The sequence below is a fragment of the Nicotiana sylvestris genome, chromosome 7, assembly GCF_000393655.2.
Source record: "Nicotiana sylvestris chromosome 7, ASM39365v2, whole genome shotgun sequence".
Classification (NCBI taxonomy): Eukaryota; Viridiplantae; Streptophyta; class Magnoliopsida; order Solanales; family Solanaceae; genus Nicotiana; species Nicotiana sylvestris.
In genome coordinates this window covers 88,055,283-88,082,151 of record NC_091063.1, presented here as the reverse complement: position 1 = coordinate 88,082,151, position 26,869 = coordinate 88,055,283, and the positions used below count along the sequence as shown (strand labels likewise).

At 37.0% G+C, this 26,869-nt stretch overlaps 1 protein-coding gene across 1 annotated transcript; it reads left to right on the top strand.

Moving 5' to 3' along the window:
* Positions 1–383: 383 nt before the first annotated feature.
* On the top strand, positions 384–23,939 carry LOC104214177 (proteasome activator subunit 4). Its single transcript, XM_009763808.2, has 35 exons — positions 384–713; positions 2,563–2,665; positions 2,752–2,864; positions 3,903–4,025; positions 6,033–6,134; positions 6,221–6,386; positions 6,598–6,714; positions 6,798–6,865; positions 6,953–7,054; positions 7,137–7,353; positions 7,503–7,733; positions 7,812–7,939; positions 8,080–8,197; positions 8,282–8,500; positions 8,588–8,743; positions 10,112–10,188; positions 10,340–10,548; positions 11,112–11,328; positions 11,416–11,495; positions 11,583–11,700; positions 11,787–11,957; positions 12,602–12,770; positions 12,848–12,891; positions 12,985–13,027; positions 13,117–13,259; positions 14,233–14,327; positions 14,702–15,597; positions 16,586–16,867; positions 16,947–17,042; positions 18,426–18,604; positions 18,843–18,924; positions 20,837–20,961; positions 22,275–22,367; positions 22,581–22,734; positions 23,646–23,939. The coding sequence occupies exons 1-35, from the start codon at positions 553–555 to the stop codon at positions 23,685–23,687; spliced, it is 5,439 nt and encodes a 1,812-aa protein (XP_009762110.1). The 5' UTR covers positions 384–552; the 3' UTR covers positions 23,688–23,939.
* Positions 23,940–26,869: the final 2,930 nt, after the last annotated feature.

Below are 26,869 nucleotides of genomic sequence, written 5' to 3'. Positions count from 1 at the left end.
TAGGGAGAGAGATTGATATATTATTGAACTTTCAAACTGATGTACATAATGAACTGAAAACTCCTCTATTTATAGAAGAAATGAAGCAGCTGCGAGGCTTCAGGAAGCAGCTTGTCAGCTGTCTGCATAAGCTGCTTGCAACCTGTCTGTTTAATAAGAAGCTGCTGAAAACCATTTCATTGAGTTGCTTGCAACCTGCCTGCATTAACTGCTTGTAGATAAACTTCAACAGAGTACTAAATGGATAATCTTCTTGCGGAAGATTATAAGTATTAAATGACCACAATATAATTATTTTCATCAAATATTTTAGAAAGTCCAAAAATGAAAAAGTGGTTACTAATATAAATGAGAAGAAAGAGATGACGTTAGACAAATTCCAAGCTTGATTACGGGTCCCCTGATGTCAAATTCTGTCTTGGGAAGAAAGAAAGAAGACCCTGGCTAGTGGGTACACTATATATTCCAGTTGAGGGGTTCTCTAATATATTGATTAGAGGATTCAATTCCTACACAAAAGAAGCTAGTTATCTTCACAATTATCAGTAGAAAATGCACATGTACAACGCCTGGCTTCCTCCTCCGGTGGCAGAACAGACAAAGGGGGAGAAAGAATCGTTTGCCAAAGTAGTGAAATCTGTTAAAGAATCATACAAGTCGGATGATCCCGATTCAGTTTACGCTACTCTCAAATGGGTTTCCGTTCTTGACCTGTAAGTGTCCATTTCTATTCCTATTTTTTTTAAAAATCGAGTAATTCTTTGTATACGTAATCTCTGGTACTGAATTTTATTGCTCGTTGACTTTGATCAATCACTTACACAACCAATTTCAGTAATAAACAGGCAAAAAGAGAAATAAAGCAAAAAAGAACCAATTTCATTGCATAAACTATTTGCAATTACAATCACGTGTATAAGCTCCTCCTCCCCACTTCACTGAGCTCGTGAACCTTCTAACAAACTGATAACAATTTGGACAGCTCACCACGACTCAAACGGACTAAGGAGCTAGCTTTGGACTAAATTGATGTAATAGAAAATACTCTTTCCGTCCCATTTTATGTGATGCAGTTTGACTTGGCATGAAGTTTAAGAAAGAAAGGGAAACTTGTGAAACTTGTAACCTTAAATAAGCCATAAATATTTGTGTGGCTTTAATCATATCATTAAGGCTAAAATGAGAAGTTAAAGTTAAATTGTATGTAAATATAAAAAAGTATCATTCTTTCTGGGACAGGCGAAACTAGAAAGCGCATTGCATAATTAGGACAGAGGGAGTACTTAACTACTTCATATTTTAACTGCTAATGACTATTACAACCTAAAATGCTTGAAGTACCATCTCTGGATGCTACATCGTTTTACTCCCTGGTTTGCACTCTCTTTCACTTTCCTCGTCTGGGGTCTTTTAATTTCTCGAATTCGAGTAAACATGATTATTGTGCTGTCTTATATCTATTTGTCAACAGAATTGAAAAATAAAAATAGAACGCTAATTGATATGAGAACAAGATTTAGGGAGTTAGCACGACAAATTTATCGCTTGCAACCTATGCAGACTTAATACGAAATAGAACAGAATGGAAGAGAAAGATCCTTGTAAGAGGAACTACTTTTTGATATTAAGGCTTAGTCTTCTGGGTATGCTCAATCCAGTATATGCTAGGAGTTTTTTTAATCTTGTAGGAAGATTTATATGTTAGTAGAAAATGTAGTGAATTTGTAGGGTTAGAGAACTTAATTTGTTGAAAATTGAAACGTGATTGATCTAAAAAGGGCATCCCGGTGACTGATCTAAATGGAGCGAAAAATTTAGTGAGGATTCAGATAGTTGATCCCAACTAGATTGTGATTAACGCTTAGTTGGTTTTGACTAAAGAAAAATTTCTTGCACATTAAGGCTTGGTTACAACTTGGGTTCGTCTTTAGTCTATTGTCTTACATGACTTAGGGGAGCCTTCATACTTTTCTGTTGGCTCTTTTGCTATTTAATTTCACAAGTTCAGAGGGTGGGCTTTAAAATTTAATTTTTGTGGCTGTGCTGATTTTCTAAATGTGGATATTGATTCAGTAAGTTTTTGTTAGTGAAAGTACTGCAGAAAGAACACTAGAGGAGGTGGTAGTAACTTCTTGCCGCGACCTCCCAAAAGCATATGAATCTTTGTATAAGAAGTTGTACATGGACCTTATCAAAAAAGAAGTTTTGAATATGGATTAACATACTCGATTGTGGTGTCTCCAATTTGAATCTGCAAATTTTAATTCAATATAGGTATTTGTGAATATTCATTAACTGATATATCTGATAATAGTTTTAAAATCTGGGCGTAATCAAACTCAAGTATTCTCTTATGCAACATAGGCGCCTAGATAAGAAACCGTGATTGGTCCTTGGTTTTGTGATACCGATATGCATATATCCAGTGTGAAAATCACGATTTTTATCCATGCATGCGGATACAACTTTTTTTGTCAGATATCTATTCTGGAGATTTCTTTTTGAAGGGATACAGACTTGTGGAATTATATAAAACCTGCTGACTAATGGACTTACGTGCAGCTTCATAAAGGCAAAAAGTGAACTATCTCTGGAGGATGTTAAAGAGGTAGTTGAAGTTGGATTGGAATTGTTCCGTATATCAGAAAATAAACTTTATGCTCAGGTAATTTCTTCCAAAAGCTACAGGTTCGTGCATATCCTTTTTGATGGCAGTCTATTTATGTAGTTAAGGTCATTTGCTCTCATCAGGTTAGATGGGGAAATATCTTGGTAAAGGTACTGAATAAATACCGGAAAAAGTTGGCTTTGGAAGTTCAATGGCGCCCTTTGTATGATACTCTGGTTCACACACACTTCACAAGGCAAGTCCCTACTTTTCTTTTATTTGTGACCTTTTGTTCCCCAATTAGCTTGCTTTTTATTACCTTTTCTGTATTGACATAGTAATTAATTCAATTTTGGTCACACTTAGGCCACCTGGATTTCATATCATTCTTTCCATCTGAATGCCTTTGCAGCTAATATACTGTCCAGCACTGCGATTTAACCCCATGAGGTTTGTGAAAACTGATAGTTGCTGGACAATAGTTTAGGAGTATGGTTCGACCCTTTCATAGCTTTGTAAACCTTATCATGGCTCGGGCTCCCTTTCGATTGAATTGGCGTGATGTAAAAGTGATAAGAGCATTGAATTTCTTCCTCTTTCTTTGTATTCAAGTTCTGCATTTCAACCCGCCTCCCCAACTCTCTTGCTTGTAAGACCAAACAGACCAATCTCAAGTCCCTATTCAAACAACGCTAGTTCTGCAATGCCTTTTACCCTCTGCATCGTATTACCTACACCTGAATATTTGTATTGAGTTCAATTATTGAATTAGCAAATAGTTGAAGGTACTTCTCAAAATTCTCCCCGTCTCTCCCTGCCACTTTCAAATGGAGTTTGAAGATTCATCTGTTATTCTCATCTTTTATAACTCATACGGGGTGCCTCATATCTCCATAAGATATATTGACGGCAGAGTAATTCAAATAAGCAATGATTCTTTTTGATGTTTTCTGTCAAGGCGTCGCTCACAATTTAATGAGTGTTGGACGTTATTAGTTAATCTGGATGGGAAGTACATTCCTTTCTGAAGTCTGATGTTTATACGCGTAATATTTTATAAATCTGACTACTCACATACTCTACATATTTCTGTCTTTTGGAAGATAGAGGCGATACATTTTTTTGGTTAACATTTTTACTACCATAACTAATGGGATCTGTATTTTAATCAGTTTATTACAAACCTAAATCTCATTGTTCAGATACTTAATATGTAGCTGTTATATCATTAACCATGCGACTGTTTTTCTAGTATATTATATGCTGATTTGTTGAACTATTTTATTTGCTAAAGGAATACGGGCCCAGAAGGCTGGAGAATAAGACAACGACATTTTGAGACCGTTACTTCGCTTGTTCGATCCTGCCGGAGGTTTTTCCCTCCAGGTTCTGCATTTGAGATATGGTCCGAGTTCAGGTAACATTTTACATCCTGGGCTTAGTTTCCAAGACTGCTAAAATTGACAGTAATTTGGTGTGTATATTGTACTTTATTTCTTAGGATCCTTGAAAGGGTAAGTTCTTAAAAAAGAAGCTAATGTTTCTGTTAGCTTGGAGTATGTAGTGATCTAACTATGAAAGATACTAGTTCATTTATACAGGCATTATATTGCTCTAGGCCCATGTGATAATTATGGGTGGAAAAGAACATTTGATTTTTGCATTTTTGTTTGTATTTTAAGCTACTTTTCCTTTGTCATGCCATTATTCATGGGAGGACTGCGGTGGATTTGGAATCCTTTAAGATAATTGGAGAACTTGGCTGACCTTATGCTGATGGTCAGATCTAGGGCATTGAAATCAGAATTTTGCACTTTGCACGACCTGCATATCATGGTGAACTTCTTACGGGTTTATTAAAAATAGTGGTAACTTAGAGGGAATTATCTAATTGAAATTGGAATATACTTGTGTTGTTTACACCTTTTTGGGGCTTGAATCCTTTTTTGGGACTATGAATGAATATGTAGGACTTCACGTGCACTTTGAAGCTAGGCTCTGGGGTTGAGTTAGCGCAAGGCCCATTTCTTCACATGGGATCTGAGCCAAACCCATTGATTCCTGTTGTTGTTTTTCTCAATGTTGGGCCCTTGGATTATGTTATCCACGTTCCAGTTCCCGTCCTATACATGCGGGGGGAGGGGTTAAGTCCGACATTAGTTGAGGGAACAAAGTGTGACTTCCTTATATAGTCTTGTGCAATCCTCCCATCTTTTTCTTCATGGAAGCTTTTTTTTTGATAAGGTAAATTGTATTAATCAAGAGGGATAGAACTCCCGTGTACAAGAAGTATATAAAAAGTAGAGAATTTACAACAGAACATGATTCTCTACAAAAGAAGCCCAAACTTCCATACACATAGGTGCTATATGGTTGCACCAGAATGCGATTAAAGATAAAAGACTATTCCTAAGGTGAGAAAAACTAGACTCAATCCCCTCAAAAGCTCTCCTATTTCTCTCCCCCAAACTATCCACATGAGAGCTAAGGGGGTGAACTTCCACGCCTTTTGCTTTCTTCTTCGACGGGAACCGGCCCAGCTGTATAACATTTCCTTAACAGTGCTAGGCATGACCCATTAAACTCCAAAGAAGCACAAGATTGCTCTCCACAGGCCCGCTGCAACAGGGCAATGCAGTAACAGGTGATCAACTTCTTCCCCTGAAATTTTACACATGTAGCACCAACTAACAACTGTAATTCCTCTCTTTCGCAAATTTTCAGCAGTCAAGATCACTCCTCTCGCTGCTAGCCATGCAAAGAAACACACCTTTATGGGCATTTTTGGAATCCAGATTGATGAGCATGGAAAATTGGCCTCATCTCTCACCAGCATGCTCTGGTAATAAGACTTGACGGTGAACAGACCATCTCCACGCAGCCCCCATCTCCTAAGAGTCGCTAGAAGTGTGTGTCCTATGTTGGCCATATAGCAGTGCCAACAAATCTTGGAGTTCTGCAATCTCCCAATCTTGCATGTTCCTTCTAAATGAAAGGTCCCATACTATGCCCCCTTCATGCTCCTTGCGAATCTGTGGGACCATCAATTCCTTCTGGTTCGAAACTCTGTAGACGTTGGGGAAAGAGACCTTCAGAGTATCCTCCCCACACCACCTATGATTCCAAAAGCTGATTCTCCTTCCATCTCCCGCCCTATAAGTGATGTTTTCATTAAAGTCTTCCCAATTCTTCATGGAAGCATTCCTAGGATACTTTTGTGATACTTCATTTTACTAGTCATAAATATGTATATGATTGTTTTACAACTGATAGATAATTTTTTTTTGTGGCAAAGTTGTGTCCTCGTGGTTGCTCCTGTGAATATCATCTAATTACTCTATGAATGAAAATGTTAGGAGTGACTATGCATTTTCCTTGGAAATTTGGCTTGTTTTGGTCCTCATTAATGGAAAGCATTTTGCAGATCTTTGCTTGAAAATCCATGGCATAACTCATCCTTTGAAGGTTCTGGTTTTGTAAGATTGTTCCTTCCTACCAATAGAGACAACCAGGATTTCTTTTCTCAGTAAGGACGATCAACTTATTCTGAAAATCTTTTCACTTTCATTTCAGTAGATGAGTAAATTGATTTTCTTTTTGGTGTTATGACAGCACATGGATTGCTACGTGTTTAGCCCACTGGGATTCAGTACCAAATTCCCAGTTTTGGAACAGCCAGTGGGCCTCTGTTACAGCTCGTGTGATAAAGAACTATAGCTTCATTGACTGGGCACATTACTTACCTGATATTTTCAATAAGTACTTGAATATGTTTGAGGTAGGTTATGTTGCATAGATTTTTATCCTGCCGCTTGAAGATATTTTCTCAGCAACTGAGCATGTGCAAACAAGTCTGTCTTATTACTATGCCTTGTATACAAAATCATATTCCATCATATATGTACATTGAAAGGTTTCTTATCTTAGGAAGAATTGAACTCGTTGGCATGCTGCTTCTCACGTAATACTTCGTTCATGCTTGTTCACAGGTTCCCGTAGCAAATGGCAGTGGGTCTAATCCATTCTCGGTGGATGTTCCCAGAAACACAAGATTCTTGTTCTCAAATAGAACAATCACTCCATCACAAGCCATTGCGAAATCAATAGTAAGCTCACTTATATAAGTGATCATAAGAAAATATTTGCATATTGTCAAAATGACCCTCTGTTTTTGTCAACGCAAATACAGGTTTATCTACTAAAACCTGGTGGTTCTGCGCAAGAGCATTTGGAGAAATTGGTCAACCTCCTGGAACAGTCTGTTTTCTAGATGGATTTTATATCACCTTGCTTTCGCAAATTTTGTCTTGCAAATTTTGTAAACCATCTCTTTTTTTGTTTTAGGTATTACCATCCTTCTAATGGTGGTCGCTGGACTTATTCCCTAGAGCGATTCTTGTTCCACTTGGTGAATATATTTCAGAAGCGCTTGCAGCATGAGCAACAGTAAGAATTTTTAATCTATCATAACAGCTCTAGATACTACATGGAATATGTTGCCTTAATCTGATGGTGAGACTGGGCTCAGGAGAAAAGATGATGGCGGGCAGTCTGAAATCTTCCTAGGGCAATCGGAGAGGGTTGCTTTTGTGAATTCTATTCTCAAGCTAATTGATCGTGGACAGTATAGCAAAAATGAACATCTTTCTGAAACAGTTGCAGCTGCCACTTCTATCCTTTCATATGTTGAACCATCTATGGTTCTTCCCTTTCTATCATCTCGCTTTCGTATGGCCTTAGAGACGGTGAGTTTGTTTAAGAATGAATCTTGGTAATTTAGATTCACACTCCATTTTGAACCATTTCAAATAGATAGCTCCTGCTTGGCGGAAGAGTTAATATTCTTTGAGTTAGACTGATGATTTTACCCCCTTAACTGCAATTTTCCAAATAGATGACAGCCACTCACCAGTTGAAAAGTGCTGTGACGTCTGTAGCATATGCTGGTCGATCGCTACTCCTGACTATGTCAGCTTCATCCATGGCTTTGGATGATGTTGATCGTTCTGATTCACTTGTTGACCTGATGATGATTTCCTTGTCTAATGCATTACTTGGGATGGATGCCAATGACCCGCCTAAAACCTTAGCAACAATGCAACTAATTGGCTCCTTATTCTCCAACGTATGTACCAATATTAGAAGTTGCTTCCTAGTTTTGGCTTGATCCACAGAGGATTATACTTATTTATCTTACCTGCAGATGGCTATACTGAAAGAGACTATGGACCAGTCCTCACTCATGCCAGGATTTCACTTTTCAGAATGGCTTGACGAGTTCTTGTACCGCTTATTTTCGTTACTTCAAAACTTGGAAGCTAACAGTGTTGTGTAAGTAGCACTTAATAGATTCTTCTCACTTTTGTTTTGTCATATTTTCCAAATTAATGCTACAAATTTGAGCACAAGTAATTGGAGTCAATTGTATATCTCGCATAAGCTCAAGGCTGTTGTAATAACTGGTGCTTCAGGAATGAGGGTCTTCATTCACCAGCAACTTCAGGAACTTTCCTGGTAGAAGATGGTCCATTTTATTTTTGCATGCTGGAAATCCTGCTTGGGAGGCTTTCAGAATCACTATACAAGAAGGTATTTTTCCTGGATTTCGAAATGATTATGATACTTCTGAGAATTACAATTTATACTGATGTAAACTTCTATTTTACTAAACAGGCTCTTAAAAAAATTTCCAAGTTTGTCACAACAAATATTCTTCCTGGGGCAATTGCAGAGGTTGGATTGCTATGCTGTGCCTGTGTTCACTCTAACCCCGATGAGGCAGTTTCTCAGCTTATCAAACCACTGTTGGAGTCTGTTATATCATCCTTAAAAGGAACACCTGTTACAGGATTTGGTGGAAGAGGAGATTTTAGAACTTCTGAATCAAGCAAGGTTCTCTTCTTTAACTAATGGTTATTATAACATGCTTCAGGATCACACTTAACAGTCTGCATTGATTTCTCATTTTGAATTCTCCAGGCTAAACCAACTGTGTCTCCTGCTCTTGAAACTGCGATTGAATATCATTTGAAAGTTCTATCAATTGCAATTAGTTATGGAGGTCCATCACTTCTTCATTACAAAGACCAATTCAAGGAAGCTATTTTTGATGCCTTTGATTCACCATCTTGGAAGGTTTTCTTTCAACTATATATTCTTTTTGATTACCTTTTTCTTACAAACCCTTGATTGTACCCGCATTAGTCAAATATATAGGTTGCTGTCTCATTATATGGTGTTGGACAATCCCATCTCTTGGGCTAGCTTTTGGCTTGAGTTAGGCGTAAGGTCCACTTCTGTAGCACGGTATTGAAGCTCGACTCATCTTTATTCTTGGTTCCCCAATGTTGGGCCCTTAGATTATGTTGTCCGAGCTCTAGATGGCATGTGGTGCGTGCTTGGGTGTTAGAGTTGGTAGATATATGGGTTGTTGTCTCCTTATATGGTTTTTGAAAATCCTTAGCTTATAAGCCAATTTTTGTGCTTGATTAAGTCAGGTCAATTTTATTGACAATAATTATCTCACAAAAAAAGTTATAAGCCCTTAATTATGTCATTTCATTTGCAGCTATGTCGGTTATTCACCCGTGTTAGAAGTTGATACTTCTTAGCTTTTGTCACTCCTTGGTCATGAACTGTTTGATTGTCTTCTATACTAACCTTTGCACTGGGTGGACACTTCTCTAACTTCCTCACTCTTGTGGACTGAATTACTGCTTTTTCTTTCTGGCGTTTATAAGGTTTTATACTTGAAACATAAGTAATCTTGCGGTAACACATTCACCTAAATAATCATAATTCCAGCAACCCCTCATGTTCCATCTTCCAAATAAATGATCCTATTAGGGATTGCAGCCTCCCATCTGTTGAAAACCAAGGTGCTTACAAAGATCATGGAGAACACTACCTATTGATCAGCAGTGTGGTTTGGTGATCAAATTGTTTTCCAGGTCCTGGTGATATCAGATTTATCATGGAAAAGAGGTTATATGACTGACATATATATGCCCAAGGCTTTAAATAAGAAAATAACCAAAAAAAGAAATAAAGTGCCTAAAGCTTAGCAATTCTCTTGATTGAGGATATAGTTGATTACGTCTACATTGCAAACATAAAATGACTTGCAGATAGAGCCAGATGATTGTTATCTTCTATTCATTTGTAAACATGTTCTGTAAAGATCTCTCTGGTATATTCCAGTTACCTAACCTCTTGCCTCCTGTGCCTCCTATCCCAAGAACAAAAATCCAAGAGAAAGTCTGCTTCTGCACGCAATAAGGAAGCATATCAGTCTTTTTCCTCTTTTCTCTGTCCATCTCCCTGCTTTCACCTTCCATGACTTGCATTTGGGTAGCAGTAAACTGAGAATCACAGCGAATAACATATACGGAATATGTTATTTTTCGTCCAGCCAGTCCACGTAGACCGTGCTTATATGAAGCTTTCAGCCATAGTATTCTTGGTCTTTGAACTTTATCTGATAGGTTTGGTGTTACATGACAGGTTAATGGTGCTGGTGACCATGTTCTCCGATCTCTCCTTGGAAATCTTGTTCTTTATTATCCCATCGATCAGTACAAGTACGTGAACGTTTTATCTGGTTATGAATTTTATACATTCACCATGCAGTTTTTCCCATTTTATTTTTCGGTTAGATTATATGGGACAAGCGTTTTCTACTAGATAGTTTTCATGCATGTACCTTTTGATTGCATCACTTCGGGATACCAGGTGTGTTTTTCACCATGCTGCTGCCCCTGCACTGGAGGAATGGATCAGCACAAAAGATTTTACTGATGATAAACCCTGTTTAGCCCCTACGTGGCATGTCCCTTGCGCTGAAGAAGTTCATTTTGCAAATGAACTCTTGAAGCTGCATCTTGATTCTGCTTTAGATGACCTTTTGAAGATATGCAAATCCAAAATCCATTCTGATCCAGGTAACTATGATTTTCTATTGCATTTCTGATTGTTGAAAGTGCAGTCTGCCAATCGAATGAATCATAAATCTCGTAATTGATTGACTTTATGGATATTTTCTATTGCATTTCTGATTGTTGAAAGTGCAATCTGCCAATCGAATGAATCATAAATCTCGTAATTGATTGACTTTATGGATATTTTCTATTCCTCTACTGAATGGAGGTATAGTGTTTTGTTGAATGGTACTTGTGTAGATCATTAAGATCGGAATGAGTGTTAGGTGTTGGTTTCAATAGGAAGTGGTACTTGCATAGTCATTAAGCCCGGAATGAGTGTTAGGTGTTGGTTTCAATGTTCATGTAGGGATGGTTAGATGAATTCTCTGTATCCATTTCGCTCTATTCAAGCCCAACGCATGTATCATTTGCTTAGAAAAAGATATAATGCATGCATGGAAAAAAAAAGACAAAAGAATAGTTGAGAGTTGTTTACCTTTTGTTTTTCCTGTTGAAAACCTGCGCTGTTTATTTATCTTTTTCTGTAGGTCATTGGCTTACTGTCTTTTGCTCTTCGATTGCAGGTATAGAGAAAGAACACTTGAAAGTGACCCTTTTGCGTATTGATTCGTCACTTCAAGGTGTTTTATCATGTCTACCTGATTTCAGGCCATCCTGTAGGAATGGGATGGCTGAAGAGCAATCTGATTTTCCTTTTCTAATTGCTGGAGCAACTGGTTCATGTGTTGGCACTATGGAACTACGAGCAAAGGCTGCTGATGTTATTCATGCAACCTGCCAGTATTCACCTTAATCTCTTCCATATTTTCTTGCTTCTTCTCTCCCTTGGGTTTCATGTGGTGAATTTGATCACTACTGTTGTCACAGATACTTACTGCAGGAAAAATCAGATGATAGCATTCTGTTGCTGCTTCTGATTCGTATAATTGATTCCTTGGGGAACTACGGTAGTGGAATCTTGTTGTGTACAATCTTCTTTTTCTTGTTATGGGCCTTTCGTAACTTGTACCTGAAGTTATTGCGATGGTCAACAGGGAGTTCAGAATATGATGAGTGGTCAAATCACAGGCAGTCCTGGAAACTAGAATCTGCTGCCATAATAGAACCTCCAGTTAATTTTATTGTGTCATCTCATTCGAAAGGGAAACGAAGGTAAATTTAGCTATGTTTTTTCTGTAGGACTAAGGGTCATATTGAATATGTCGTTTTCGAATTTGAAGATAATACCAATTTTGCAGGCCTCGATGGGCAATTATTGACAAAGCATACATGCATAGTACTTGGAGAGCCTCACAATCATCATATCATGTCTTCCGGCTGAGTGCGAATGTATCTCCTCCAGAGCATATCCTTCATTTGATGGATGATCTTCTTAATCTCTCTTTGCATAGTTATGAAACAGTCCGTGGGTGAGTCCTAATCTTTTACTCCTAGTATCTGGAAACATCTTTGGAATTTGGATGATTGTCTTTGATGAGACACTTGCAGATGTGTGATCATAAGTTCAAAGACATGACTTATGTGGTGGCTGTAACAATTTTGTTCAGGCTATCTCATAGTGTATGATTATCTCCTACCTGATGTGGTATTTGGTTGACTTTTTCTTCATGATATCTATCCATTATGTCCTCTTTGCCTTAAATGAGGTCAAAGTATTACAAATCATTGAGTTTAACCTACAAAATATTTCTTCATCAACTAATAGGAGCTCCACAATCACTCTATATTGGACATACTTCTTTCCTTTAAACCTTTTGCTCATTCACTTAGTAGCCTATATATTAGTTAAGTGATGAAGCTAATATAATTCCATGCTATTTTATTATGTTGTAGAACAGTCATGGAAGTAGAATAATGATATAATCTTTGAGTGATTTAAGCAATTCAACGAAGAGTACAAACTGTGTGCTTATCTCACATGGTCTTTGTCTCTCACTCTTAATTTCCATTGGAAAGACCATTGTTGTTGATTACTAGTGATTTGGTCCCATAACCAAGTTGCATCTTCTGGAAGATTTATTGTATCTTATCTATCTACTCCCCATTTCCTCAGACTTGCTGGAAAATCTCTGTTGAAGATGATGAAAAGATGGCCCTCTACAATCTCAAATTGTGTTCTCAGGCTCAGTCAGAACTTCAAGAATCCTAGCTCACCAGAATATACAGTCTTAGGTTCCTGTGCAGTCCTTGCAACACAAACTGTTCTCAAATGTTTAACAACGGTATTGATCTTCAGACCGCTTGCATTATTTTTTAAGAAGTGAGTACCTGACTCTGTTTTTGTTCTTCATGAATCAAGGATTTGAAGGCACTTTCTTCTTTCCTGCTTGGGATTCTGTCAAGGTAAATTCTTATGCTTGCATCTGCTTAGCTTGTGATTCCTTGTAGCACAACGTTGGGTATTGACTGTGTGTTACTGAATCTTTATTGCTCAAGCTCCCATCATGAAACACTAAAAGCTCAGAAAGCCATCAACGAGGTGAGATATACATTCTAACTTGAGTCTTTCCATTTCTCCTTTCTATGTTGACAAAAGAATATTTACTCTTTTCATTGGGTATCTGACAGCTTTTTGTCAAGTACAATATCCATTTTTCTGGTGTATCCAGAAACATGTTTAAGGTATCAGGCAATTCAGAAGGAACAGATTTCACAGTCTTGGTTTCTGAGATAGGATCTCTGAGTTTTGAGAGTTCCAACTTGCATTGGCGGTAAGAACGCTTTATGTAACGTCCTCCCCCCCTCCTACCCCCCTTTTTTAGCTTCATAAGTTCCTATACGTTTATTTGTTTCCATTAGACTAGTATACATAGGAATGGCAATAGCGCTGGGTGTGGCAGGTTTTAACTTCGCTGCAACAGTGCTGCTTCACACCGTCCACTTCATCGCACAAGCTCTTTCTATAGGGCAGGGTGTGACAGGTTTTGACTTACGCTGCAATAACACTGCACTACACTGTCCATTTTACCGCACAAACTCTTTCTCCTTGCAAAGTCCTGGCTCATACTGCCCCCTGCATGCTGCAACATTTTTCTTTTTGTTGATCTTTCGATCAAGCACAACTTATTGAACAATAAAACAGATCAACAGTGTGCTTCAAGCTTGTCAAAATATGAAGGAATTGAAAGTAGATATCAAAACCAATAATTACATTAAAAACCATTAATTTCTTATTCTGATCTAAGATGTAACTCTATGAAAGACGTACACTATATGTCTTCTTAATTTCTGAAGAATTCTAAGCTTCACATTAACTTGTCATTTTCTCTATCTTGTGTGCCACTGGAGATTTATTTTTAAATAGAGAGTTGTTGGTAGAGACACTTCAAAAAGGGTTCAACCACGAATAATGAAGGCTAGTTGTGGGCAGTGGGTAGTATTGCCACTGCCACCGTCACTGCCAGTGATGAACTTTGATTGCTGTTGTCATGAGAGATGAATGGATGTTTAGAGACGTCGAATCCCTACTTCAGCATTTGTCCACATTGCCACAACCAGCCCTGCCCCACAATTTTCTTAAAAAGAATATTCTCTCGCGTGACCTGCCTTGACTGCCATCACTAATTATTGAAATGTAGATGAAGATTAGCTGCAGGACTATTTTTGTCTTCCTGTTGTCAATCAACGCCTTTTTTTCCTTCTATGCATAAATAAAAAATTCTGTTGTTCTTCCATTTCTTTCAGGTACAATCTGATGGCTAACCGAGTACTGCTGCTGTTGTCTATGGCTTCCAGAAATGACCCTAAATCGTCGTCCAAAATTCTGAGCGAAACTGCTGGTTAGTTAAGTTTGTCCTTTGATCTTCTTTGTTTTTGCTTCAGCTCATTATAGAACACTTCTGCTGATATTCTTGTTCCCTCACGAGGCAAGACATAACATTCCTGGTATTTCATTTTTTTTTTGGTTGATCACTATTCTTCTCCTTCTGGTATTCTTGTTCCCCGAATGTAGTTTAAATTGCATAACTAGCACTCAAAATGGTTGCCATCTGCAAAAGAAACTTTCTTTTTACCAAGGAAAAGGGTAAAGAAAAACCTTAGTTGATCTTTGATAATTGTGATTCTTGTGATCTAAAGTAAGCAGTATTATCTTTTGTGTTTAAATTTATCTTCGGATTTTCAGAATTTCTCATCTTATGATTAATCTTGTCAGGTCACTTCTTACAGAGTTTAAAAAGCCAACTACCGCAGACGAGAATTTTGGCGATCTCAGCTCTAAATACTTTGCTGAAGGAATCACCTTACAAGCTCTCTGAGGACCGGCCCATTTGCTCTACTAACAGGCAGGATAAATCTAAGTCTTCTCTTGAAGAAGCTTTAACTAACATATTCAAGGAAAAGGGTTTTTTTAACGAAACCCTGAATAGTCTTTCTCATGTTCATATTATTGACACCGATGGTGCATCTTCTAAAGGAAATCATGGAACCTCTTCGTTTCAGAGTGTGGCCGACAAATCCATCACCCGTTTTTATTTTGAATTTTCTTCATCATGGCCCCGTACTCCCAATTGGATATCTTTGTTTGGAAATGACACTTTTTACTCTAGCTTTGCCCGAATTTTTAAACGTCTAATCCAAGAATGTGGTGTTCCTGTTATACTGGCACTAAAAGATGCATTAGAGGACTACATAAATGCAAAGGAGAGGACAAAGCAGTGTGTTGCTGCTGAGGCAGTGGCAGGAGTGCTACATTCTGATGTTTACGGTATTTCAGAAGCATGGGATAGCTGGTTGATGGCCCATCTTCAGAGTGTTATTCAAGCACCAACGGTTGAGTCCATACCGGAGTGGGCAGCTTGTATTCGTTATGCAGTTACTGGAAAAGGAAAACATGGAACAAAAGTTCCACTTTTGAGACAAAAGGTCATGGACTGTTTAATGAACCCCTTGCCTGAAACTGTTAGTACTACTGTAGTTGCCAAGAGATACATGTTCCTTTCAGCTGCATTGATAGAAGTTTCCTCACCAAAAATGCCAGTTGCTGAACTAGAGCTTCACTATAAGCTTCTTGAAGAATTACTTGGCAGTATGAGCCATTCATCTCCACAAGTGAGTATTCATCATTTCAATTATAGGCTTTGGATCACAACCTATTATTTTCTCTTTTCCTGTGTTATTTTCTGGTTATCTTAACGGGTTGCTTTGGTACATAAGCCATTCAGTATTTGATTTAATTGCCAAAGAAAGCCTAAGGACTATCTTCAATCAACTAACATTGCATACCTCTTTGATGAGTTGCTTTGTTGAATGCTGACAGATCTTTTCCTTGCTCAACCTATTTTAGTTTTACAAGCTCAGCTGGTTCTTCTCAATTGATCTACAGGAAAGACAAGCTTGTTAGTCTCAGCTTTTCCAGATTAGTAGGTTCAACTCTGAGCATCACCGTTGGGTCCCTTCTTTGATTTCTTAAAATATATATTCTTTTATAACCTTTTGTCACTTCTCATGGTTATGGCCCCACACCAGACCTATCCCATTGTTTTTGTATGTCGTCTCTTTGCACCTCAAGGCATTATGAACCCACCTACATTCTCTTTGAACATTCTTCTTTCCAAGTTGTATATACATTGGCTATATCTCAGAAATGATCTCCGCTTTCATCTGTACTCCTTGCGTCCAAAATTGTTGACCTCTGTGAGTTTAAAAAAAAGTGATGTTTGACGTGTTCATAAGAAATGATTTTGGTTATACTTTCTGAATGTATAATGTTGTCAGTTGTAAATGAGAACATTGTAGCTTATAGTTCTTCTCGTCTAGTTTCTAACAAAAAGTTTATCTTCAACATACAAATTTTAAGTCTGGAAATTGGTAACATTGACCACCAAAATTAAATAAGATTAAAATTTGTGAGTTTTTTTTTCCTTTTTTTTTGGGGTTGGGGGAGGGGGAAGGGGGTGAGGTTATACTTTCAAAGGCTGACTTCCTATTAACAACATCAGGTTTGAATCCCTTTACCATTTCTTCAGCCCCCTCCAAAGTCTTCTGTAGAATTTGTTGTCACTAAGGTCACAGCTAATGAAACGGTTTTCTGGAACAGGTGAGAGAATCTGTTGGTGTCACCCTCTCTGTTTTGTGCTCAAACATTCGGCTTCATGTGTCCCATAATCAAGTTCATCCACAAGAAGTAGGGACAAGTAATGTGCACAGGAAAGTAGAAGCAGGGAATTGGGATCATTATCTAGTAGAACGAGCATCTGAGCTTGTGGTGAAGATTCAAAGTTTTAGCCAGTCAGACACTCTTGATGTCCAAACGGACAGAATTCCTGACAGTGGAGTATCAAGCGAACAGTCTCATGATGATGTTAAATGGATGGAGACGGTACAGTCAGCCAAAAGCATCTACTGTAATTTTTGCTCCTAAGACCTTTTATTAATTAGCTTGTATTTGTGATGTGCAGCTATTTCATTTCATTATCTCATCTCTGAAGTCTGGAAGATCCTCGGTTCTGCTGGATGTTGTTGTTGGTCTTTTGTATCCTGTAATATCACTACAGGTAAGTAAGGTGTGCAATGTTGCACCATTTCTGTTGCTTGTCTTTTTTTTTTTAAATTTTTTTTTTTTTAAAACAATTTGAATGGATGAAATTTCTGTTTGAAGAACTTAACAGATGCACACTTCCCCTCCATTTACTGATGAAAATGGTAAAACCTGTAACTGAGATATCTTGGAGAAAAGAAAACTTGGATTTTTGTTTTTGGTGAAAATTGATGGAAAGCATCTTGTTTATCTCGTTTTTAAGAGGTTAGGCTTGATTTTTCTATTTTTTCTCGGCTTTAAAAACTGCTGTATTTTGCAGTTCCCCTCTCATTTGACTGGTTAATCTTTTTCTTTCTTTTACCAACTACATATGTATACTGTTGGAACTGGAAGGATGCTTTACTTGGCGTCGAGGATGGAAAAAACTATGAAGGCAGATCTTATTGGAAATAAATGATTGGGTTTAGTTGTTTTCGGAGTTGAAAGATAAGAGGACCTTCTGTGATCCAAATTAATAGGCTGAAGATGCGGAAATATTAAATGTTCTTCTTCTTCCTTCTCATCATGGCCCCCAAGATAGTGTTTTTGGAGTTACTGCTTCTACAAAATCTAGATGGTTCAAGCTTTTCCAAATAAGAGCAGTATTAAGTGAGACCTGAGCAAATAACTAAAAATCTTCTCTTTAAGGGCTTAAGATTCTAGATGAGGCGGCACCAAAAAAATCAATGTGGTATCAAATTTCAATTCTAGTTGCCCTTCATCATCCTCCCATACCTAAAAGAGTCCAGCCTTCATATTAGTGGTACTGGCGAACTGTTTAAACATATAAATCTGTCAGCTTTAACAGCTTAAGCTTTTAGAGAAGGTATAGCCACATTATTTATCAATATAAAAACTATTGAGCATAAATTTCTCCCTGCTGAGTTTTGCTTCTAATTCTCTCAGATGCTCTACTTCATTACCTTTTACTACTGACCTTCTCCCTTTTAGCTACTACCGGAGCTAATGTATATCCACAAAAATGGATTAAATGGAAAAGATTTCCTGTTGAAGCCCTTTGTGTCTGGATTACAACACGAGCTATGACCATTGAGCTTGTATCCTATATAAAGTAGGAGAATTGCAAGTCTCTGCTTCCTTCATGTTTTGGTGATATTTCCGCTGAATCATCCCAGACCATGTAAAATCTTGCATGTGTAGTTCTCTTAATTCGTTCTTCCAGTTTCTAGTATTTGATTTATAACTATATATAAAGTAGAAGCTAGTTGAAATGGAGTGTTGTTCAAACACATGATACTGAAAATTCAAATACTTGATATTTTTGCAGCTGTTACACACGTGAAGAATTGATACATAAGTAAGTGCATTCCTCTTATGTGATACTGTTGATTTCTTGTAGGAGACATCAAACAAAGATTTGTCGACCCTGGCCAAAGCAGCTTTTGAATTGCTAAAGTGGAGAGTTTTCTTGGAGCCCCATTTAAGGAAAGTTATACTCACGATTCTTTCTTTAGCCAATGATGCCAATTGGCGCACAAGATCTACAACTCTGACTTATTTGCGGAGTTCCATGTATAGGTATGATCTTTTCATTTTGATCTTCATGCTCCTTTTCCCATCCGTTGAAAATTTTCCTTATTTTGGTTCTTGAAGAGAAAATGAGGTATTTTTGAAAGAGAAAATTGAATCACTTTGAATTGAATCATCATCATTTTTACTCACTGTCTTGTTCCGGTGGTCTACTATAGCTAAATAATGCAAAAAGGCGACTTGTAATGTCCTGAGAAATGAAGTGCTCTATTGTTGCATCATACAGGCACACTTTCATCCTCTCTAAGGTGGACAAAGAACAGATTTGGAGAACTGTCGAGAAGCTACTCACAGATAATCAAGTTGAGGTAAGTTTTTGACTAGAGTACATAAATTTTAACTGAAATATTTGAGGTATCAACTACGTAAATCATTTGAATTTTTTGCATTATCATTTGATGCCTAGTTTGGAGAAAGCAAGTAGACCTCTCTGATGCTCTTTGCATGTTTTGTCCCGTGGTTGGTTTGGAACAAATGCATTTTATTCATAAATTTAATGGGTCATGTTTGATTCATATAATAGAAAAGGCTAGGATAGAATACAATTTTCCTCTTGGTCTATCCTATCATATCCGGCTAAAGGTGGGCATGGTCCCCGTGGAGGACAAAATGAGTGAAGCAAGACTGAGATGTTTCGGGTATGTGCAGAGGAGAAGCTCGGATGCCCCAGTAAGGAGGTGCGAGCGGTTTTGGTGGGTATGAGAAGAGGTAGAGGGAGGCCTAAGAAGTATTGGGGAGAGGTGGTCAGGCAGGACATGACGCCTCCGCAACTTACCTGGCCCTTGATAGGAGGGTGTGGAGGTCAAGAATTAGGGCAGTAGGTTAGTAGGTAGTCGAGCATATCTCTGATACGGACAGAGGGTATTAAGGCTAATATGGTAGTTTTTTCCTTAGATTGCTAGTATTTCATGCTGTTTTCCTATTTTCTTCCGCTTCAGTCTCCTAGTACCCTGTTGTTGTTACTGCTTGCTGTTGCTACTGCTTCTTTTCATCTACTTCTGACTTTGTGATTGTTGTAACTATCTTTTTGGCTTATTTGTTGATATTACTTGTTTTCACTGTTTCTTTTCTCTTTCTTGAGCTGAGGGTCTATCGGAAACGGCCTCTCTACCTCTCCAGGATAGGGGTAAGGTCTGCGTACACACTTCCCTCCCCAGACCCCATTTGTGGGATTCAACTAGGTGGTTGTTGTTGTTGTCTATCCTATCATATGTTTGATGCACCAAAGGGCAACTTTTTTTCAAAGATCACCCTTGGTTATCCTATGTCTTATCCGATTCTATATGGTATTACAGAACACATCAATTTCTTGTACGGTCGTCCCTCTTCTATTGCTGTAGCCTGAAGGTGTCTCACGTGCGTAAATTGGTACCATGAGCTTCTCTAAATATTGCTGGTCCAGCTCCGGTTGCCTGGTGATGAGACAATTAGGACACTGTTGCATCAGGGAGGCAATAATTTATGTATATATAGGTGATAGATGTTATTTTTTTGATTATAGTCCTTTTCAACCATTCATGTTTAGGTCAAGTGAGATTATTATTATTATTTAAGGTTACTTGGTGTTTGAAAGCTCTTTTTATGTAGCTTGAATTATGATTGATTATTGCCGCCCCATTCCACGTAGGATAGGTTAGACTTGTTTAAATGGTATATAAAGTTTCATGCTCTTACTACTAAGAACTTGCGCCTTAACTTCTTAGTCAAACAATAATGAACCTAGCCGCTAAGGATAATCTTGATGAGTTGTTTGTCCTAGAGGTTTGACTTGATGCATTACAAAATAGGACCAAGCTCAGGGGAAACCAGCCAGAGGTGTGGGAACTAACTGCCATACCAGATCAAGCATTACATCACATAAGTGGTGAGCCATCTCTAGAACCCCTTGGTGGTCCCTAGCTGTGCCTAATTTGAACATCAGGACTTCAACCAGTGGAGAATGTGATATCACGTCCCACACCAAATAAGAAACAATTATGTTAAGGCATGCTTTCTGTTTGTAGAAGTTGGGCCTGCTCTACATGCTTCTTTGTTGTTAAGATGAATTCTGTGTAAGTGGTAAATGCATTATTTCCTGAGAAACAAGACAGGTGCATTTCAAGTAGTATTGTTTTATCGTTTTTCATACTTAAAATAGCTTTAATTTTCCCTGATTACATAAATATGGAGAATGTGTTGTGTAAACAAATTCACTTGGATCCTTTTGAACATTCTTGTCAGGTGAGAGAGCATGCAGCAGCAGTTTTGGCTGGCCTAATGAAGGGCGGGGATGAAGATTTGGCCCAGGATTTTCGTCATAGAGCTTATGCAGAAGCAAGTATCATTCAGAAGAAGAGGAAACAAAGGTTCTTTTCTTGTTTTAGTTTTACTCAATTTTGCCTAGTTATAAGTACTGTGTTCTTTTCATTTGTTAGGTCATCTCTGATGATCATCCTAGAGAGATCAAGCCCTCTGTATATGCTCATCACTGGTGATCATCCTGAGAGATCAAGCCTATCTGTATATGCTTACACCATTTACCTGGCATGGGCTTGCTAAGTCATTACTGATGATCACCCTAGAGAAATCAAGCCTATCTGTATATGCTAACACCATGCACCTGGCACGGGCTTGTTAATCATTACTGATGATCACCCTGGAGAGATCAAGCCTGTCTATATATGGGGTTGTTGGTCAAGAGACATATATATAATGATTAAGAAATGTATACACTTGACTGACAACTTTATATTGGTAAATGGTTTTAGTATACAGAATGTTTTGATCCTCAGAGATGACTTAACAAGTGAAATAGCATAATGATGATCAGATAGGCCAGCATGGTCTACTCTACATGAGTAATAGTCACGTTAGTGCACATATTTGATCATGAATTTTAGTGGCTGTGTCGTATCTTGTTCTCCATTTCTCAGTTGCATGATATACATGTTTCCACTTCTTTTTTCTTAGCACTACAAATTCAAGGATATTAAAATAGTTAGAAATAGGAATTTAAAAATAATTTAGAAGTTAACAAGCTAAGCAGGATTTAGAACTTTCAAAGAAGTCAAGTTACACATTTAGGTAAGAAACTAAACCCGTAGCAAGAATATAATGGACAACCTAAATCATACACTAGTGTTAAGGAAATTACTCTGCTAAACCTACCGTAATTAGGGAAAAAGAGTCTACATGTAGAAGCTAGATACTTTAGTCTTTCAAGGGTCCTTTGGTATTACATGTCAATCATCCAATAGTTAGAAAATATTAGAAGACATTTGGTATTTTATAGGGCCCCGAAATTGAAGTAGGCCAAAAATAAAAACAAACCCAAAATGGAAAATCCATCCTGAAACAGTTGTGCTACGAGCATTGAGGGTGGACTGCAATTGCAACTCTGTCTTTTGAGTTGGCTAGGTTCCTTTAGGTTGTGATCATGTGTTGCGATTGCAACTTGAGTTAATTGGCTGGTCTTTCGGGTGCTATTATGCTGCGATCATAACTCTTCTTGTGAGCCATCTTGACAGCATTCTGTGTGGTTGGATCCTTAGAGAAGTAGGGTGCCGGAGGGAGAGAAATTTGATGCTTATGTGTTCTGTGGGTGAATGTGTTGCATGCTTCTAGTATTCCTGATGACTGCTATATGTCCTTATCCAAAGTTTCAAATTTGCAATTGCAGAAGCATGCATTCTGGACTATCTGCAGCGTCCCTACATGGACGGATACTTGCTTTGGCAGCTTGCGTGCTATCAGTTCCTTATGATATTCCCAGGCATGTCCATTATCTAGTATAGTTTCATATATTCAAAGATATATTTCACTATCAGTTCCTTCTGATATTCTGAGGCGCGTCCATTATATAACACATATTTTCATATGTTTGAAGATATATGTCACTAAGTGTTATCTTAGGAAGTTCCGGTTGTATGGGTTTACTCGAGGGAAATTCTACTCATTAGTGACAAATATTCAAATTTTATTGCAGTTGGTTGCCAGAACACGTTACATTATTGGCTCAATTTGTATCTGAACCATCACCTTTAAAATCTACCGTGACAAAAGCTGTGGCAGAGTTTCGGCGCACTCATGCGGACACATGGAATGTTCAGAAAGATTCTTTTACTGAAGAACAACTTGAGGTATGCTCACACATACATTTATTGTCATTTTTGTACATTTAGCAGATGTATGGGTCCGAATTAGGTGATATATATATATATCTGTGTGTGTGTGTGTGTGTGTGTGTGTATTCACAGTATATACCCGAGTACAAACCTATATTCAAACAAGAAAAGTTTGACATGTATATATATGGTCCGACTTGATAGCACTGAGAGTAGTTGTACCCACCCAGTTCTAGTTACTTAGATCCTTCTATGCACACAGTCTTTTTGCCGTCCAAGGTTTAGAGTTGACATGGACAATTAATCCCTTTGAAAGTTTATCCACGAATGGAGGTATTAAAAATTTTCTTGTAATTAAAAAACCTTGTTAGACTTAGACATGAACTTCTCTTCTTTTTTGGGGGTGGGGGGATTAACAATTGTAATTAAATAATCATTTATGGATTAGCTTTTAATAAAAATTAAAGTAGAGGCTCTTCTAAAACTTTCTGTAAATTCACCTTGAAAGCCTGTAATACATACACTTGTTAATAGAGTTTAATTCGAGTAAGATAGTTTAAAAGGGTATTTGATTGTCCACGGATTGTTTTTAACTTTTTTATTCACGTGTAACTACTTTGAGAATCTTGTATTATCTAAGTTATGTGTATCTTGAGAACTATTACAATGACATGATTGATATCTTATTGCCAAAAGGCTCTATTTTGAATTCCATCCAAAAATAATTACTTGTTGAATGTGAAAATGAAGTATTTTTTTAAATTTTAAATAGAAGACTTCCATTTTTTATATTTCAAATCCTAGTTCCAGACGGGGATCAGATTTATCAGAACAGCTAGTACTTAAATAATTTTAAACAAGCCACCCTTGTAAGTGATGTAATAGCTGCTTTCTTAGCTAACAAGATCGTTTGCGATTTCTTGCAGGTTCTGGCTGATACATCATCGTCCTCATCATACTTTGCCTGATATACATGGTTTGCCTTACATGAGAGAGAGAATAAAGATAAAACAACGAGAATAATAGGCGTTTTTCTTTTGAGTTTGACCATTAATGAAATTATCGTCTCTTATTATTATTTCTTTCATTGTTCTTCTGATAATGATGACATTTTTGACCTCTTTACATATTATAGAAATCTACTTTAATTAGTAGATTTATGAGATCTTCAGATGATATTCTCCCATAGAACACAATCTGAATTGAAAATCTTTGACCCATTTCTTGCTTCTTTCCATCATCTGAATCCTTACGGTTTTCATGATCAAGTTTCTTGTGCAAGTACCGCATGTGCTTTGGGTACACAAACGCTGGTTCCCCTCTTTATGAATCAGAGATTTGAAGGTTGTGGTGAAATCCTGCAAACTGATACAAGAAAACTACTGCTTATGCATAACTGGGTCATTTCCCATCTCTAATAGGCTTGTTTTTCTGCCAGCATGCTTAGGAATGAGATGCCAGTTAAGTGCTCCATATAGAGCAATGTAAGAGGGAGGGTTTGTGGTCTTCCACAGGTGTCCACTGCCCCCTCTTCACGATTTCTTTTCCACAGCATGGGATCCTATCCACTCCCCAAGTTTTAAGGTTTTCGCATGATGATGGTCTTGTCTCATTTCCTGCAATCTTTGGTTTCATGCAAAGCCAGATATGCTATTCATTTGCATTATGATGCTTTCTTCAGAGTCAGTTGGCGTTTCTTTCTCTCCATCGGTAGGATTCTGTTTGCGCGAAACATTGAGATCAACAATGAAAGGGATGACACTATTGTTAAGCAGGTAAAAGAGCATTCGGGTGAGAGGGGGGACATGGGTCCTAAATTTGAACATCTTGTGTTATTCTTTGAGAAAAGAAACAGTAAGCCAAAAGTTAAAAGTGGAAAATCAATGGATGTTGAGCTTTTAAATGAACATGATATAACACAGCATCATTTTCTTTATCTAACATGGAGTAATTGAGTTTTTATCTGATACTCCATCTTAGTAAAGTGTGAGATTTAAGGAACCTTCTAGTCTTAGAGAATATCGATTTAACAAGATTGTTGGTGTTGGAATGAAATATGTGCTAATAGACAGAAAGAATATGAAGGATTCGTATTCCAGATGTCGACCGATTTGGGATGGTGTATTATCAATTTTAGCCCGCGCCAGAAACTATTTATATCTGGTAGTCGAAAAAGTGTATAAAATTTGTTTTATTTTTTGTATATAACATACAGAATGTTTATATATATATATATATATATACAAAATATACAAATTATATATATATTTTTGGCTACTATTTTTACCGTGGCTATATAGTGTTATTTTTCCATTTAGGATTGAATAATTGTTGGACTCACAGTATCTTACCAAAGCTTTGTATTAAGGGGCCTGCAGAAAATAACAAAAGAATGCTGGACTCTCGAAAATTGCATGAGATTTTTTCCTTCCTATACCATATATGAAATTTTATTACCAAATATGTGCATAGTATCTAAATTACCCGTTTAGTCCGCATTTTTCCTACAATTTCTGTACCATTCGTTTATTATGAATTAATAGGGTAGAATCTTCCCCTAATAACGTGCGAAAAATCAGGAAAGAATTTTGGGATTGATTGATTCTACATTAAATTCAAGTTTTGAAACGGAAAGGAGATTTTGCAACAATTGCAGAACATACCTTCGAGATTCAACAAACTGAATTCAAATTGTAGAATTCAAATCTTCGAGATTCAACAACTCAACATTGCTATATTCTGTTCTTCGTCGTTTTCAGAAATCAAATTGGCGATCATATATCTGTTCTTCATCTTTTTTTCTCTCAATCTAGAAATCCAAAAAAACGAAAAAATTTAGAATAATACATCAACAACAACACGCAATCATGTCCAAAATCGCAATCATGCTACAATTGAATGAGAATTGAGATAACTATGGCAGATTTAGAGATTTTGAAGTTGATGCCATTTTGTTAGATGAGAATGCAAGCTACAGTATTCTGATTTCTACAATTGCAGAACAACTATCGATTGATACTTCAGAAAAAATTGTAGAAATCAAATACATGGTGAACGACAATTGTCCCCCAATGGAGATTAGGAATGATATGAGGGTTCGTGTGTATATGGAGACCAAAAAAAAAGAATAAAAACTTAGGTTCATATCCGTTATGTATAAGTGTAAGAGATTTCAATATGGAATTGGCAATCACCAACGATAACACAAGTGCAGGTTTGTATAGTTCGAAATTGCATAGAATTATGGTTTTACGGTATTATCTATAAAATTATTACATTTACCTACAATTAAACTACAAATCAGTTTAATGAAAGAATAAAGCAATGTTGTTTTCAAAATTATCTACAAAGTTACTACATTTATGCGACAAAATAAACTACAATATATGATTAGAAATTGTTGATTTCAAAATGTTGTCTTCAAATGAAACTACAATCTATGTTTAGAACAAAATCTAGTCAAATAAAATACAAATCAGTTTAATTATGTACGAAGCAGTATTGTTTTCACAAATTTCTACAAATTGCAACAGTTATAGTACAATTTAACTACAATGTCTGACATCCTAAAATGGATGACTACAAAATTTTCACTATATCTACAAATTATCTACAAAGATTCTACAAAATTATAATGACACTGTTTATCTTTATTTTGATGCAGGTTCGTCTGGATCCCTAAAGTTACTTGATATGCCATCCTCTCCATCTATAGAGGAATATCAAAGTGAAATAATAACAGAATCTACGCAAACTGCTATTGAAGAAAGACAAGTGTATCAAGACAAACAAACTGTAGCTGCTACAATGAAGCACTTTTCTGTGATGCACAAGTTCCAGTTCAGAGTTAAAAGATCTAGTCATAAAAGGTATGAAGATATTTGTGGAGAAAAGATCATTAAAAGCAGTGTTTTACTCAAGATATGTATTTTTTAAACATTGTAGATAAATTGTAGTTTATGTTACTTTATGTTAAAACAGTCCTATAAATATAGTCTTGGTAAAATGTAGGTTAAATGTAAAACAGTCCAGATTATAGGTAAAATATAGGTTAAATGTAGTTAAATTGTAGTCTTGGTAATAATTTGTAGATAAATTGTGGATAATATATTTTTGGGATTAGAGTATTTATTTCTTCTGTTTGTTGTGA